Raw genomic sequence first — 12,816 nt, 5'->3', positions numbered from 1 at the left:
AATGTTGTGCTCTCAGAAAAACCTCCAAAAAGTATGTTTCCACATATCAGTGAAGTGAAAATAAAACCAGGCGTCTACAGCTGGAGTGTTGATAGACTGATAACTGGAATAAACGTGGCCTGGGATAATAGCTTAAAGTAATGTTCCATCACAGATGTGTCCCCCTAACCTACTGGGCTGCAACAGGAAACATCTTATTCAGCTGAGTGGTGAAGCAAGGGCTCAAAGCATTGATGTATTTTATGTAAAAAATACTTTACATGTCAGAGTGTTTGTCAACAGTCCGCCACAGTTTGTACCTTTTCAGGTGGAAGTCCAGCTGAGTTATCATTCAAAAGTTTGCATAAGATTGTTCTTTTAATCGATTGTGTTCCAGAGACTGATGGTGACTGATGTGCTGAAATCATTGTCTTTATGTTTTCACTACATTTCTAACAGGCAAATACAAAAAAAGTACAAAAAGATGCACTTATTCCTTCTCATGGGAGATTTCTCTCTGTAGTGCATCTGGTGGTCCATTCATATCTCAATACATACATCCAACTCTGTATGAATGGGAGGTGGAAGCTGTGATCAATCGTTCAGAGAGGAAAACTTGAACGGGGTAAGTAAAGGGTCAATACCCGAGGTATAGGGACCAGCACGCTTCACATCTGTCCATCTGAGTGCTGAGTTTTTATTCAGGAGTCGAGCTGTAGTCCAAACGCCCTACGACTCACCTTTCCCCCCCGACTTTTCGCTGATTGGAGCTGCTTGACATTGTGTGTCTTGCAGGCAGCAGGCCATTGGGCTGGGGATGTAGTTAAACGGAGTGACTCGAGCTGCCTTGCTCGGGGATCCTTGGCGGAAGGTGACGACTCCGCCCACGTGGCTGTCTGACGTTCCTGTTGAGACGGTGCTCTTCAGTGAGCCCTCTGAATCTCCATCCTGCAGGTTACTTCCAGAGGTGGCGCTGAACTTCCTGAGGAGGGCCAGTCTTGTTACATCCTCAGAAATCACCGAAGTTGCTTCAACTGTCGGAGAGGTGCTCGAGTTGGTCTTGTTATTTGGAAAATCTTCAGTCTGGACTGTCGCGTCGCTTGTCTTACGAGATGCAAGTAAAATGGTTGGCAGTTTTCCTGGAAGAGCTGGTAGCTTTGGCTTTTCCCCGTCAGGAGAAGGCACCAGAGGTAATGCATTGGCTGGCAGAGTGCTTTTCAAGATCTGAGGTACATCTTCATCCCTGATGCGTCTCCAGGTGACTCCGTCATTCAGCCGAGATGCAGCTCTCTGCCCTCTCTTTTTTGTCTCATCCTCGCTCTTTGCTCTTCCACTTGAATCAGACGATGAAGAGCGCAGTGAAGAACGGCTGGTCACTCGGCTAAGTATGTTGATGCTTGGCGATGAGGCATGACGCTTAAAGGTGTCTTTGTCTTGTTGCTGCCTGACTCCAGACAGTCTGCCAGGCCCATTTCGCTGGGCAACCCTGCAGGGGCTTTCGGAGCTTGTTCTCCTGGCTGGGCGTCTTGTAGAAAGGTCCCTTTCACTGGATGTGGCTCTTGACAGGGTGGTAGTCTGCTTCTGAAGGCCAGGGTTTGACTTCTGGACTCGCTGGGCTGGTGCTGGATCTTTTACTTGCACCCTTCGTGGGGGTTGCACAGCGGCCTTCAATTCCTGACAGCGTGAGGAGCAGAGGAAGACGGCTGCAGCTCCAGGAACTGCTCTGCGGGGGGATCCGTTCTGAGATCCAGGTGTGTTGCGAGCAGCGCTGTCACGTCTCAGCACAGTCTTTGATTCCTTAATAAAAGTCAGCTGTCTCAAGAATCCACTGCGGTCCGACTCACCCCCACTGGAATGGACCGATGTCATCCTGACCAGGTCGAATCGATTGGCTGGTAGCCCCCTTTTCCCGCTGGCCTGATTTGGTTGTCTGGTTGTTTGGTTAGTTACCAGGGGTGACAGAGGTCTTGGCTGCCTAACTGAATTTTGCATAAAAGGGATTCGGACAGGTGACTTCTGAGTCTTAGGTGGTGGGGATTTTTCATTTTGATTCACAACAGGAGAGCGTCCCTTTCTTTCAGGGGGACTAGTAGCCGGTGGGCTACTAGCTGGTGTGGCGTTCTTTTTCTGGATAGATTTATTGGTCTGAATTGGAGATGTTATCTTCTTCTGTGACTGTTTGGATGGTGTGGAGCTCTGCGATGATCCAGAAGAGGAACTTTTTGGTATCCTTGGAGGTGGAGTAGAGCTCCTCTTTGGCAAAGACAGCTCTATGTCCTGGGGATGGCCAAGTCGGTGGAGGCTCTTTGATCTGTGCTGAGCGAGGTTTGGGTTCTTTGGAGCATCTGTCTTGGTTGGTACTTTTCTGGGTGGAGGTCTTTGTGATGGAGCCGTCTCTTTTTTCGGTGTATAGATCACCGTCCTGCCTCTAAAAACTACAGGTAGGTTAGGAACCGGTTTGCGCTGTGCAAAGTCCAAAGGTTTATTTGCCTTTTTGTCTTTAGCAAACTTTCTTTCTTTGGGAGTGAAGCTTGATGTTGACATGAATGACAGGACGGACTCTGTCTCCTCCGAGGATGGCTCTTGAGACTTTGATGCCTGCAGCCCAGTGACAACACAATTAGCACCTTCCTGTATGGCTCTCCATTCAACACTATTGAGGTCTGAATCTTTATCCCACGCCATGTCATCACTATCCATTTCCTCGTCCAAGTCCCACCCGTCTGAGATCTTTTGTTTTTGTTTCTGAGTGTTTTCTTTCTTCTTCCTGGCAGCCATCTTCCTTCTCTGCTTGGGCATGGCAGACGTTATGCATTTCTGAAGCAGGTCATCCTCTGAGTCCATGCTAACAGAGCTTGGTGAGCTTTGCTCTTCGTACTGGCAGTGAATAGTCACAGGCTTTGCTTGTTGCGCCATATTCAGAGATTTGTTGTGTCTGTTCTTGTACCATATTTGCTGGGCTTTTGATTTATGATCATCAAACTCGGCATCGCTGAGTGAACTGAGAGAGGAGCTGAGTGAGTAACATGCCAAGGATTCATCCTTTATCAGATTCTGTTTAATTCTGTGAAACCCTCGGGCCTTCGCTTGGGAATTATCTATCCGGCCAATATTAGTCATGCTTCGGGAGAGAGTATTTCTGCTCGCTTCCTTGATCTGTTTTCTACTCGTTCGCTTTGTTACTTCTTCATTTTCATCATCATAGAAGCCATTACTGTCCTCTGAAGAATGGGTCATTTGTCGAAAGATTCCTTTCTGTGACCCAACACTGTGGCTACCGTCTGTGTTTTGCTTTATGACAGGCAACTCCAGTTTCCTGACAGGGCCTTGCCGCCTCTTTTGCTGATTAGGAGACTGATCACGATTCTTTTGGTTGGCCACTCTGTCAGCTACCTCTTTGCTCTGCATCAGCACTCTCTGAGTAGGAATGATATGTTTCGTTGTTCGGCTCATTTGTATCTCAGGTGGGTAGTTCATCCTGTTGGGTTTATGAAAGTGTGAGAATATCCTCAAGTCTTCAATCCTTTTCGCTTCATCATCAATCAGCTCCTGTTTGTTCATGCCTTTAGCCGTGCAGTCTTTAGCCCCCCTCTCCTTGACTGGATACTGAAGTGTTTCATCGCTTAACGATGTTGTGCTGGAGAAGTTAACGGGCGTTCCTTCTGCTGAATCTGTGAAGGACGAATCATCAAATTTTAAGTCTTTTTGCGGGATGACGATTCTCCTCCCAGGGCACATTTGAGTTTTGCCATTTGGGAGCATCATGTAAACCGGAAGATGTATCGGTTTTCGCATCTGTGAATTGAGGATATGAGGAGGGATGGTGGTCATCAGTGAAGGTCTTACTTTTCTGAACTTAGAGGGCATTGCTGAATTGATGCATTCTTTTAAGATTTCAATGTCATCGTCTGAGTTGCCCTCACTGTATCGTTCTCCATTGTCAAGTCCCTGCTCATCTTCATCAGGGAAAGGGATGCTCTTGTCATTTTGCTGGAGTAGGGGGGTTAATTTCAGCTCCACATCTTTCTGTATGTAATGCTCATGAAGAGGCAAAGCACTTAAGCTGGAAGCACAAGAGAAGTTCTCAGTAGGCTTTTCCACAGTGAAGTAGATCATGGTGTCCAGGTCAGGAGGAAGGTTGAACCTTTCCTTGGAGTCTGCAATCTCCATGAACTTTCGCAGACTGCTTTCCCACTGCCCTGCTATCCCTGTGCTCTGTGGTTCTGGTCCATTAGGCTCGACACAACAAGGAGTTTTACTGCGACTAGGAGGCATAGTTTGTCCCGGACTGTCGGGAAGATCACTTGGGCTTATTGTTCCATCAATCATTTCACTGCATGGATCACTTTGGATCGAGCTGGCAATGGAGGGAGACTCAAAGCTGCCCAGTGAACTGACGGAGCTACAACGACTCATCACCAGGGGCGTTTCATGGATGTAGTTCTCAGATGAGCTGGATGGAGATCTGTCTTCCAGTATGGCTGGTGAAGCTCCTCGCAGGAACACCTTCTCCCTTTTGGCAGGACAGGGGATTTCGATGGGATCCGTCTCTTTGCTGGGGAAGGTTTTGGAGTCAGTCATCAACAGCTGGCTGTCACTAAGATCCTCCAAGGTTTCATCCTCTTCCACTCTCTTCACCACTTCTCCATCTTCTACTTCAATTATCTCTAATGACGAGTCACTCTCCAGCTCGTTCTCACTTTGTCCGTCCAGTGCTCCGTCACCAGAGGAGAGGGAGGACAGCGAGCTGCAGCGGGAGAAGCAGATAGGAGTGTTTTCAACAGAGTACTTCTGGACCGTCTCCATGGTGCCGATGGTTGGACTTCTGGTGGAAGTCATTGGAGAAAACTTTGTTATACTCCCCCCAGTCATCACAGTAGGTACCCATGCCTGCCTCCTCATTGCTTGGGCAGCCTGGACATTAATGGCTGTCTTTGCTACCCCAAATTTGGCCACACTCTGAATAAGTGGCACCTGTTGATAAGAAGGAGACAGTTTAATTGACGTCATACTGACATCCGAAGACATCTTGGTGGATGCACTGACAGGTGTTTGTACAGCTGGATCTTGGTTCTTTTCTGCATCTGTGTTGCTGAGCTCTAGAGGTTTCACATCTTTGTTGTCTACAGAGTCTCTCTCTGGGATGTCTTGCTGGTTTGTCTCATTTAGGACAGCAGGCCTCACATTAAGATACTCTTGATGAGCCACTTTGAGATCGAGCTGGTTTGGTCGTTGTTGCATCATTAGAGCTCTTGGAGCAGGTCGCATCTGGTCTTTGCTGCCACAGTAGCCATCGCTGGTGCTGCCACTGTTCAGGCTGTCTGTTGATACACTTGAATGGGCAGTTTTGAGGCGTAAGAGGGCATGGGCTCTGCTGAGGCGTTCTCTGTGGGCTAAGCTGCTTGTATCGGACAGACGGCAGGGGGAGCAAGACTTCGCCCGGGCTTCATTGAGTTCATCCAGTCCATAAGGCCAGTCTGCCAGGTGGTCTTCAGAGCTGAGGCTCAAGCTGTCCTCAGACGACGTGTGCATGGTGATGTCCTCCACCAATCTGTCGATCTTTGCAACCGTGTTAGTAATCTTTTTGGCGAGCTTCTCTGCAGCAGCTGAGACCACATCATCAGAAGGAGCGTGTCTCTTGTCGACCATATGAGGCGGGTCTACATCTCTCTCAGGTTCGCTGTCCCTCTTACGTGGCTGGTTTTGCAGGAAGTTAGAGTTGGTCAGAAACATGGACAGCATGGAGAAGCTTCCAGTGTCCAGGCTGCTGGAGACATTGGGGGCCTCGTCATCATCAAAACAACCAGAATCAGATGCGTAATCCTTTGCCAGACTCTCGATGTGGCGTAGTGGCTTGTTGAGGGTCAGGTGCTTGGGGCTCTGTTTCTCCAAGGTATCAAAAGTCTCTGCTAGGTGTTTGGCATCCAGCTCTGCCTCCAGAGCCTTCTGTTTCCTCATATAGAGCGAGGGCATGCAGGAGCCAGGGGATACGACAGCAGCATCCTTATATTTCAAGGGTCTATTGGTGAGGAGGTTTCTTAGAGCTGCAGCGCTGCCCATGGCTATCATCTTGTGCTTAGAGTGGATCAGGTTGCGCAGCATGCTAACTGCCCCGAGGTCCCACAGCAGCTCCTGGTCTTTTTGACTCCTAGCTGAGAGGTTCCAGAGAGTCCCGCAGGCGTTACTGACTATGGTCAGGCTGTGGGAGCGCAGGTGCTGCAGCAGCGTCTGGAGGCAGTTGTGGTCCCTGAGGATTTGCCTGTCAAGGAACAAAGAAAGCAAAAGGTATTTTAATAACTTTCTTTCATCGAACTGAAGTAAAGGATTACTAGCTGTAGTCACTATTGTGGATTTAGCACATTTTTATTTCATATCATACATCCTTTGCATCACTGCTCGCCTTTTTCCACAAGCTTAAGTATTTTTAGATTGTTTATTCTGATTTTCTTCTGACTGAGCCTCCTGAAGGTCACAGTGAGAATTTTTTTCTGTGTTGTTTTCATTCTACTTTTCATTCCTTTGATCCATATAAACAGTTGGTGTTGATCCATTTCTAACGCAACTGTTTAGGCAAGCACACTGCAGATACTACAGAAAGACGCTGCAAGACTTGATATATTTATTGCTCATTATTCATCTTAAAATCTGCGATACAGCTGTGTTGGTAAAGCTGTGGCTGGATATATGGTTACTGCTCAGACTTTGGCTGCTGTGGTTCAATCTGTGGTTCTTTGGATATGTCCAGCTGTTGCTGACTGAACCTGCCCTGCTTCCATAGGTATGCTTTCATAACATATTTTGAACATTGAAATCATATGACTGATCAGCTGTTTCTTCTTCTAGAGACTCTGGACAGAATGAAACATGGGCCAGTACCAGCTGACATTAAAGAGTAATTACAATTTGACCAACAGAAAACAATTTCTTTATTGTTGTCTAAATTTTTCTCGTCGATGGGCAAAGTTTGATTAGTTTCTTTTTCTTTAAGGCCAAATAATCAATAACCTTTTGAGGTCAAACAGGAGGACATCTACTAACATGTCTGTTAAGAACCCACCTGTAGTCTTCCCGTGTAGCGACCAGACTCGACACATTTCGGAGAATCCCTCCGCCGCTCTCGATGATGGCGAGTGAGTTTGTCTGACAGCGGTACGTCAGAGTGCTGACCAAGAAGCCCAGAGCGCCATCCACCGAGCAGATCGCCACCTTGTTGTCGATGCTGTGCGCCGACAGGTTCCACAGAGCACTCAGAAGACTCTTCAGTGTTGACTCCTGCACAACAAAAACAGGTTCATGTCTGTAGATTATCAGTCATCAAGGTCAGGGTGACTCTGGGTGCTACAGCAGCTGGACTTGTTTTTAGTTGTTGAAGGGGTTTCATCTTCATCAAAGAGGCTTCCTCAGTGGACTTGAGAGTGGACATGTGAGTTCTGGCTGAGTAGCAACCCAAAAGTGTTCATAAATAAATATCTAGAACTTCCCATCTGTCAGTTAGAACTGAGGCAGCCTCTTGGATGAAGGTGAAATGTCTTTACGAATAAAAAACAAGCCCAGTTACCATCTACTAAAGCACTTACGAAACAGGTTTTCTTTGAGATGACGCACACAGAACTTTAATCATGATGATGTATTATACAGCTGCTGTATAATAGTATAGGGAGCAAAAATATAAACAGAATAAAAATGAGAGTCACAATATATATATGAAATTATACACCTGAAGTAGTTAGCAGCATTGTCTAAAATATTGCACAGATAAAAAACAGTCCGGGGAAGTGGGGGTGTTCTTAAAAACATTCCAGAAGATCCTAAAATACTAAAAGAAATGCTGGTGGCTGACTGATCTACCACAGAACTTCTCCGTTCTCACATCTCTTCCCAAATAAAGACCCCTTATTAACTCTGTTGTCGCTCCTTATTGTCTGTGGGTTGGTTTGTTTCGGTTACCTTGGTGGCCTGCAGGGCGCATGTCATCAGGGCAGACACACAGCCGATGTCTCTGAGGACTCTCTTGCTGCTGATGTCGGCCCTCCAGGACAAGTTCCTCAGGATGCTGGAGACCACCTGGTGGAGCTCCTCGCTGTCAGAGGCCAACTGGGCTACCAGAGCCTGGAGGCAGCTCTTCTTTGAGCACAGGGTGGCCTGCAGGAGGAGGAGTGTGTTAATGTGGGGCTGCCATCAGAAGAAAAACTCAAACACACACATCACTGTTGTCATTGGTGATCCTTATGCTGCTACTACACAGGGATGTAATAATTGCTGTTTTCTTACAGTACAAGCTGTTCAATTCATACATAGTTGTATTTTCTCATCCCTCCGACTGTTTAAAGGTATCTGGTCTTCATTTTTCTCTCTTATGTTTTCAGTCTGCTGTCAGCTCAGGTTGGCAGAAACAGTCTGTTTTAATGAATCCAGTTTGAAGCATCTTAAACTTAGAGTACTGACAGTTTATTGTTTATATGAAGCTACAGGCTGAACTCAAACTCTCTACTGGTTCTAAGGTTTGATTATTTTTGTAGTGAACAGATTTTTTTGTGCTGCTTTTAAGAAAATGAAAAATAGCAAATTTCACTCATACTGTTGTTTCTCGTGGGAGGTTTGGTGCCAAGTGTTTCAGGTCCAACCTGATCAGTGCTGTTGTGAGTTAAAGAGTTGATTCACACAAACTGCCTGGTCTGTGTGTACCTTGTTTACAACGTCCCCAAAGGTGAGGTTGGTGAGGGCCATTCCTGCATAACGGCGCAGAGCCATGTTGATGGGATCATTCTGCATGCCGTACATGTCCTGGTCCAGGTGGATCAGATCCGCCACCACCTGTAGACCACCTGCAAACAAACAAAGTTTTACACCTTGACACCTCAGCTTCAAAATATTGCATTCAGAAGCCTACTACAGTAAAAGTACACAAGTAATATCAGATAAATGCCTAACAGCTCTAGAAATAATGTCTAAGCAGCATTTTAGTGTAGAATTTCTTAGTTACGAAGCTAGGAGAGCTAGAGGGTGAACATAGTTGGAAACCACTGATTTAATCTTTAAAACTTGTTGTACTTCAAAAAATATGTAAATCTTCATCCAACCTGGAACTAAAATTGTCAAAGAAAATTCAGTGCAGTATCCAGCTCAGCATTTCCTCTGAAGTGTACCTGTGTACCTGAGTAGTGACGAATTAAACTGGTTGTCTGTGTCTCACCCACCTAGCTCATTCATGGCCCGGCGATACTCTTCTTCAAAGGAGAGTTTCATGATGGCACACATAGCCTGACAAATCTGAGGGTCCACAGGTTCAGGAATATCTGCACAAAAAACACACAACAAAGAATGAGACCGAAAAGTCCTTTTTGCAGGTTCACACAACAACACTGTAATTATTTGCGACTAATTAGAGCCTGCAGTATTCAGGCTTGGTCAGGTTTCAAGACTCACCTGTTGTTTTAGTTCCTCCGGGTGACGGCGTCCCAGCGTGGCTCTCGATCCAGTCCCAGCCGCTGTCGCAGTAGGTCCGCACCTGCTCCAGCATGTGCAGCACCCTCATCTCGCGGCGGGCCTGACCCTCGTCCTGCTGGGAGTAGATGATGTTGTGGAGAGCGGCGCTCGCTCTGGACTTGGCCTCGCGACTACAGCCAGTCGCAGTGCTGCCCGTGGAGGTCTCCCCACCTCCTCCGCTTGGAGCTTCATGCAGAATCTGGACCAGCAGAGGGACGCAGCCGGACTTTCTCATGGCGATGCAGCTGTCCTGAGAGCTGGACAGAGCCAGCAGAGTGCGGGACATCTCCTCCTTATCTCTGTTAGCCAGCATGGACAGCAGCCAGAACACCATCTCCACCTGAAGAGGGAGTTAACAGTGTGATGCACCTCCACGTGAAGATGTAGCTATTGTCGGGGTAGCTGGGTAGAAGGACGACGGATCTGACAGAATCTAAATCCTACAATCAGAACTGAACTAGAACCATGACCCTCATTCTGCCCAGTTAGTGGTTCTGCTTAGTGAGAAGTTTGCAGCGAATCATGATGTTTCGATTATAGTTTTGTCAGTTTCCTGTTTGCAAGAAATATTCAACTCTTGTGTTATTTGAATCATTACTTTACTGACTATTGAATGACAAAGTTTCTGACAAAAACAATTTTACATACTAATTAACCTCAAAATGGAAAAAAAACGAAAAACTCTAATGAACTGTTCTAAAGCTGCAATAGTTGTTTTGTTTTTTTTTAACCTTCTTTTTTTTTTTTTAACAGCTAAAATACTGCCATCTACTGGTGTGGCTGAAAAAATACTGTCTGTTGCACCAAAAATGAATTTCTGTGTTGGCAACAGTTGCACTTGCAGACCTTTCTGAGTACAAACTATTCAAATGCGTTTCTTACACATACTGCAGCAGTATGTAACAGTAATTACTGCCATTTTAATGTGCGTTAAAAGGAAGCTGTGACACTTTGTGCTTTCTCTTCAAACATATTTTCTGAGTTTATCATCACACATTGACACATTTTGATTATGTGGCTTGTAAGTACACAGATGTGAGAATTAGCATAATAAAAGTGTGTTGGTCTGGTGTAAATAGAAACAGCATTGCGCCCGTCTTCACCAAACCCCAATGCTGGAGAAATGGCTGTTTTAAACAATCTTTTTGCCTGCTGATCATTTTTCAGATCATTTTTTAAATTTGCCTCCTTCCTTCCAGCTGGTCACAGCTTTCACTTCACTTCGATGAAAACCAACTTGCAGAGACTTAAAGAACCCATATTCTGCTCATTAGTTGGTTTATGATTTTAGTTTCGGGGTCTACTAGAATATGTTTACATGATGATGGTTCTTTGATCAGCTGTTCTCAGTGTGATCAGCACATTGTGTTGATGAGATGAAGGTGTGTTGGTTGTCACCTTGCTGCCTCCGTCTGCTGCTTCTGTTCCTGCTGCTGCAGTTGCTGATGAGCTGCTGTTCTCTGGTTCTCCAGCTGGGGGCTTCTCAGCGCCGGACAGCTGCATACACAGAAAGAAGAAGACAACGACATGAGGATGGTGGGTTTGTTCCAATACCCACACTACCATTCTATATAGAAGCCATCCATTCATTATCTATACACCGCTTAGTCCTCACTAGGGTCACGGGGGGCTGGAGTCTATCCCAGCTGACTTAGTGTGAAGGCAGGAGCCACCCTGGACAGGTCACCAGTCTATCACAGGGCTACACTTAGAGACAGACAACCAAGCACACTCACATTCACACCTACGGACAATTTAGAATCACTAATTAACCTCAACATGTTTTTGGGACCGTGGGAGGAAGCTGGAGAACCCGAAGAGAACCCACAATGCACGGGGAGAACATGCAAACTCCACACAGAAAGAACCGGCGACCTTCTTACTGCGAGGCAACAGTGCTAACCATCGCTCCACCTTGCAGCCCTCTATATAGAATGTCATAAAATAATTTTTTATGTCCTAATATGTAGTATGTCAAACACAAAAAACAACAGGAGGTTCTACTACATCTGTTCTCATTTTGCAGCCATTCTGAACCACGATCCTCTGCAGCGGAAGGAACATCTCATACATCAGTGTGTCACTCAAGTAACAAGTTCGAGCCACAGAGATCACACAGACAGATAATTTGTCACTGCAGACTGCAGCAGATATATGAGCGAGATGCTCCAAGCTTATGCCACAGTCTTATCATAAGGCAGTTCGCCCCAAATGCATACTACTACATGCATCAGTGCAAACTCTATGGACCACTGCAGTACGTACTGAAAGGGAAAAGAGAAAGTATGTGGGTTGGAATGCAGGGGGTGTCTTTGACCCAGTTCTATTCTGATCCCCCCCACCTTCTGTTTGTGTTTGGAGCCTCGTTCCAACACTGAGTCTGAATCAATGCAGGTTCACCGACTCCTCAGCAGCTGTTTAGTGTCTGAGGTGGAGGAAACTGCTCACACCTACAGATTTCTATTTTAAAGGTATACGCTGCTTTCACTGATTGATTCATGTCTACATTGTTCAGTGTGAAATATTCTACACGTCTGCGGCTATTTTCAAGGCACATTTCACCAATATTCAGTCTGACAAAGGCAGAAAGTGTGCAGTTAAAATGTAAAGCTAAAAGTATCAGTTTCCCAGACATGGATTTAATCTAGTCCTACACTAAAACCTTTTCAAATGGAAATCTTCATTGAAGTTTTCTTTTATTCTAGGACTAGTCTCATTCCAAGTCTGGGAATCTAGCTATAGGATGGTTGTTTCCCAGGCCTCTAACCCTGAACACTAAAACCAGGTCTGAACCTTTGATGGTTTGTCCTCCGAACGTCTAAAACTCCCACTGGTCCTCACAACAATACAGATGTACAGGAATAAGCTCACACACACAGCTTCATTTGGATTCACAGACTGAAACCCTCAGAGACTCGTATCAAAGCTTTCACCCCCCTACACCTCCATCCCGTAACCATGGCAACGCCTCGGGGTGTGATGTGTGTGAGCCAAAGACCGTCTGCAGACAAAGAGGCGACTGTGTGTGTGCGTGCGTGTGTGTGTGTGTGTGTATATGTGTGTGTGCGCGTCGATGTGCGTTTTGGTGCTTTTAACAAAGAAAACCTGAATATTTGCTGTCGTTCTGTTGGACAGACTGAATCCGTGGCTCTGATCCAAAAATCCTCCTCCTCCTCCATTAAACACCAGCAGCTGCAACGTAACGACAAAATGGACGACGGCGAGCAGCGGAGGATGAAACCTAATCTGCAGTGAGAGAGGGCGTCCACCTCCACAGGAATCTCCGTAATCAAAGAACATAAAATAACTGTACGTGTTCAGTGAGCCCATGACTCTCCTCTAGCGCCCCCA

The 12,816-nt window shown here is 46.1% G+C and overlaps 1 protein-coding gene across 1 annotated transcript in view; it reads right to left on the bottom strand.

Moving 5' to 3' along the window:
- Positions 1 to 502: 502 nt before the first annotated feature.
- Positions 503 to 12,816, bottom strand: part of apc2 (APC regulator of WNT signaling pathway 2) — a 38,603-nt gene continuing 26,289 nt past the window's right edge. Inside the window, exons 8-14 of the mRNA XM_008295676.1 lie at positions 10,864 to 10,962; positions 9,406 to 9,805; positions 9,177 to 9,275; positions 8,665 to 8,804; positions 7,927 to 8,121; positions 7,037 to 7,251; positions 503 to 6,238 (exon numbers count right to left, since the gene is read on the bottom strand). Coding sequence (XP_008293898.1) covers positions 709 to 6,238; positions 7,037 to 7,251; positions 7,927 to 8,121; positions 8,665 to 8,804; positions 9,177 to 9,275; positions 9,406 to 9,805; positions 10,864 to 10,962 — 6,678 coding nt within the window. The 3' untranslated portion in view covers positions 503 to 708. The remainder of the gene's footprint in view (positions 6,239 to 7,036; positions 7,252 to 7,926; positions 8,122 to 8,664; positions 8,805 to 9,176; positions 9,276 to 9,405; positions 9,806 to 10,863; positions 10,963 to 12,816) is intronic.

The sequence above is a fragment of the Stegastes partitus genome, unplaced genomic scaffold (genome assembly GCF_000690725.1).
Source record: "Stegastes partitus isolate 25-593 unplaced genomic scaffold, Stegastes_partitus-1.0.2 Scaffold1067, whole genome shotgun sequence".
Taxonomy (NCBI): domain Eukaryota; kingdom Metazoa; phylum Chordata; class Actinopteri; family Pomacentridae; genus Stegastes; species Stegastes partitus.
This window is presented reverse-complemented; position numbering and strand designations above follow the sequence as displayed.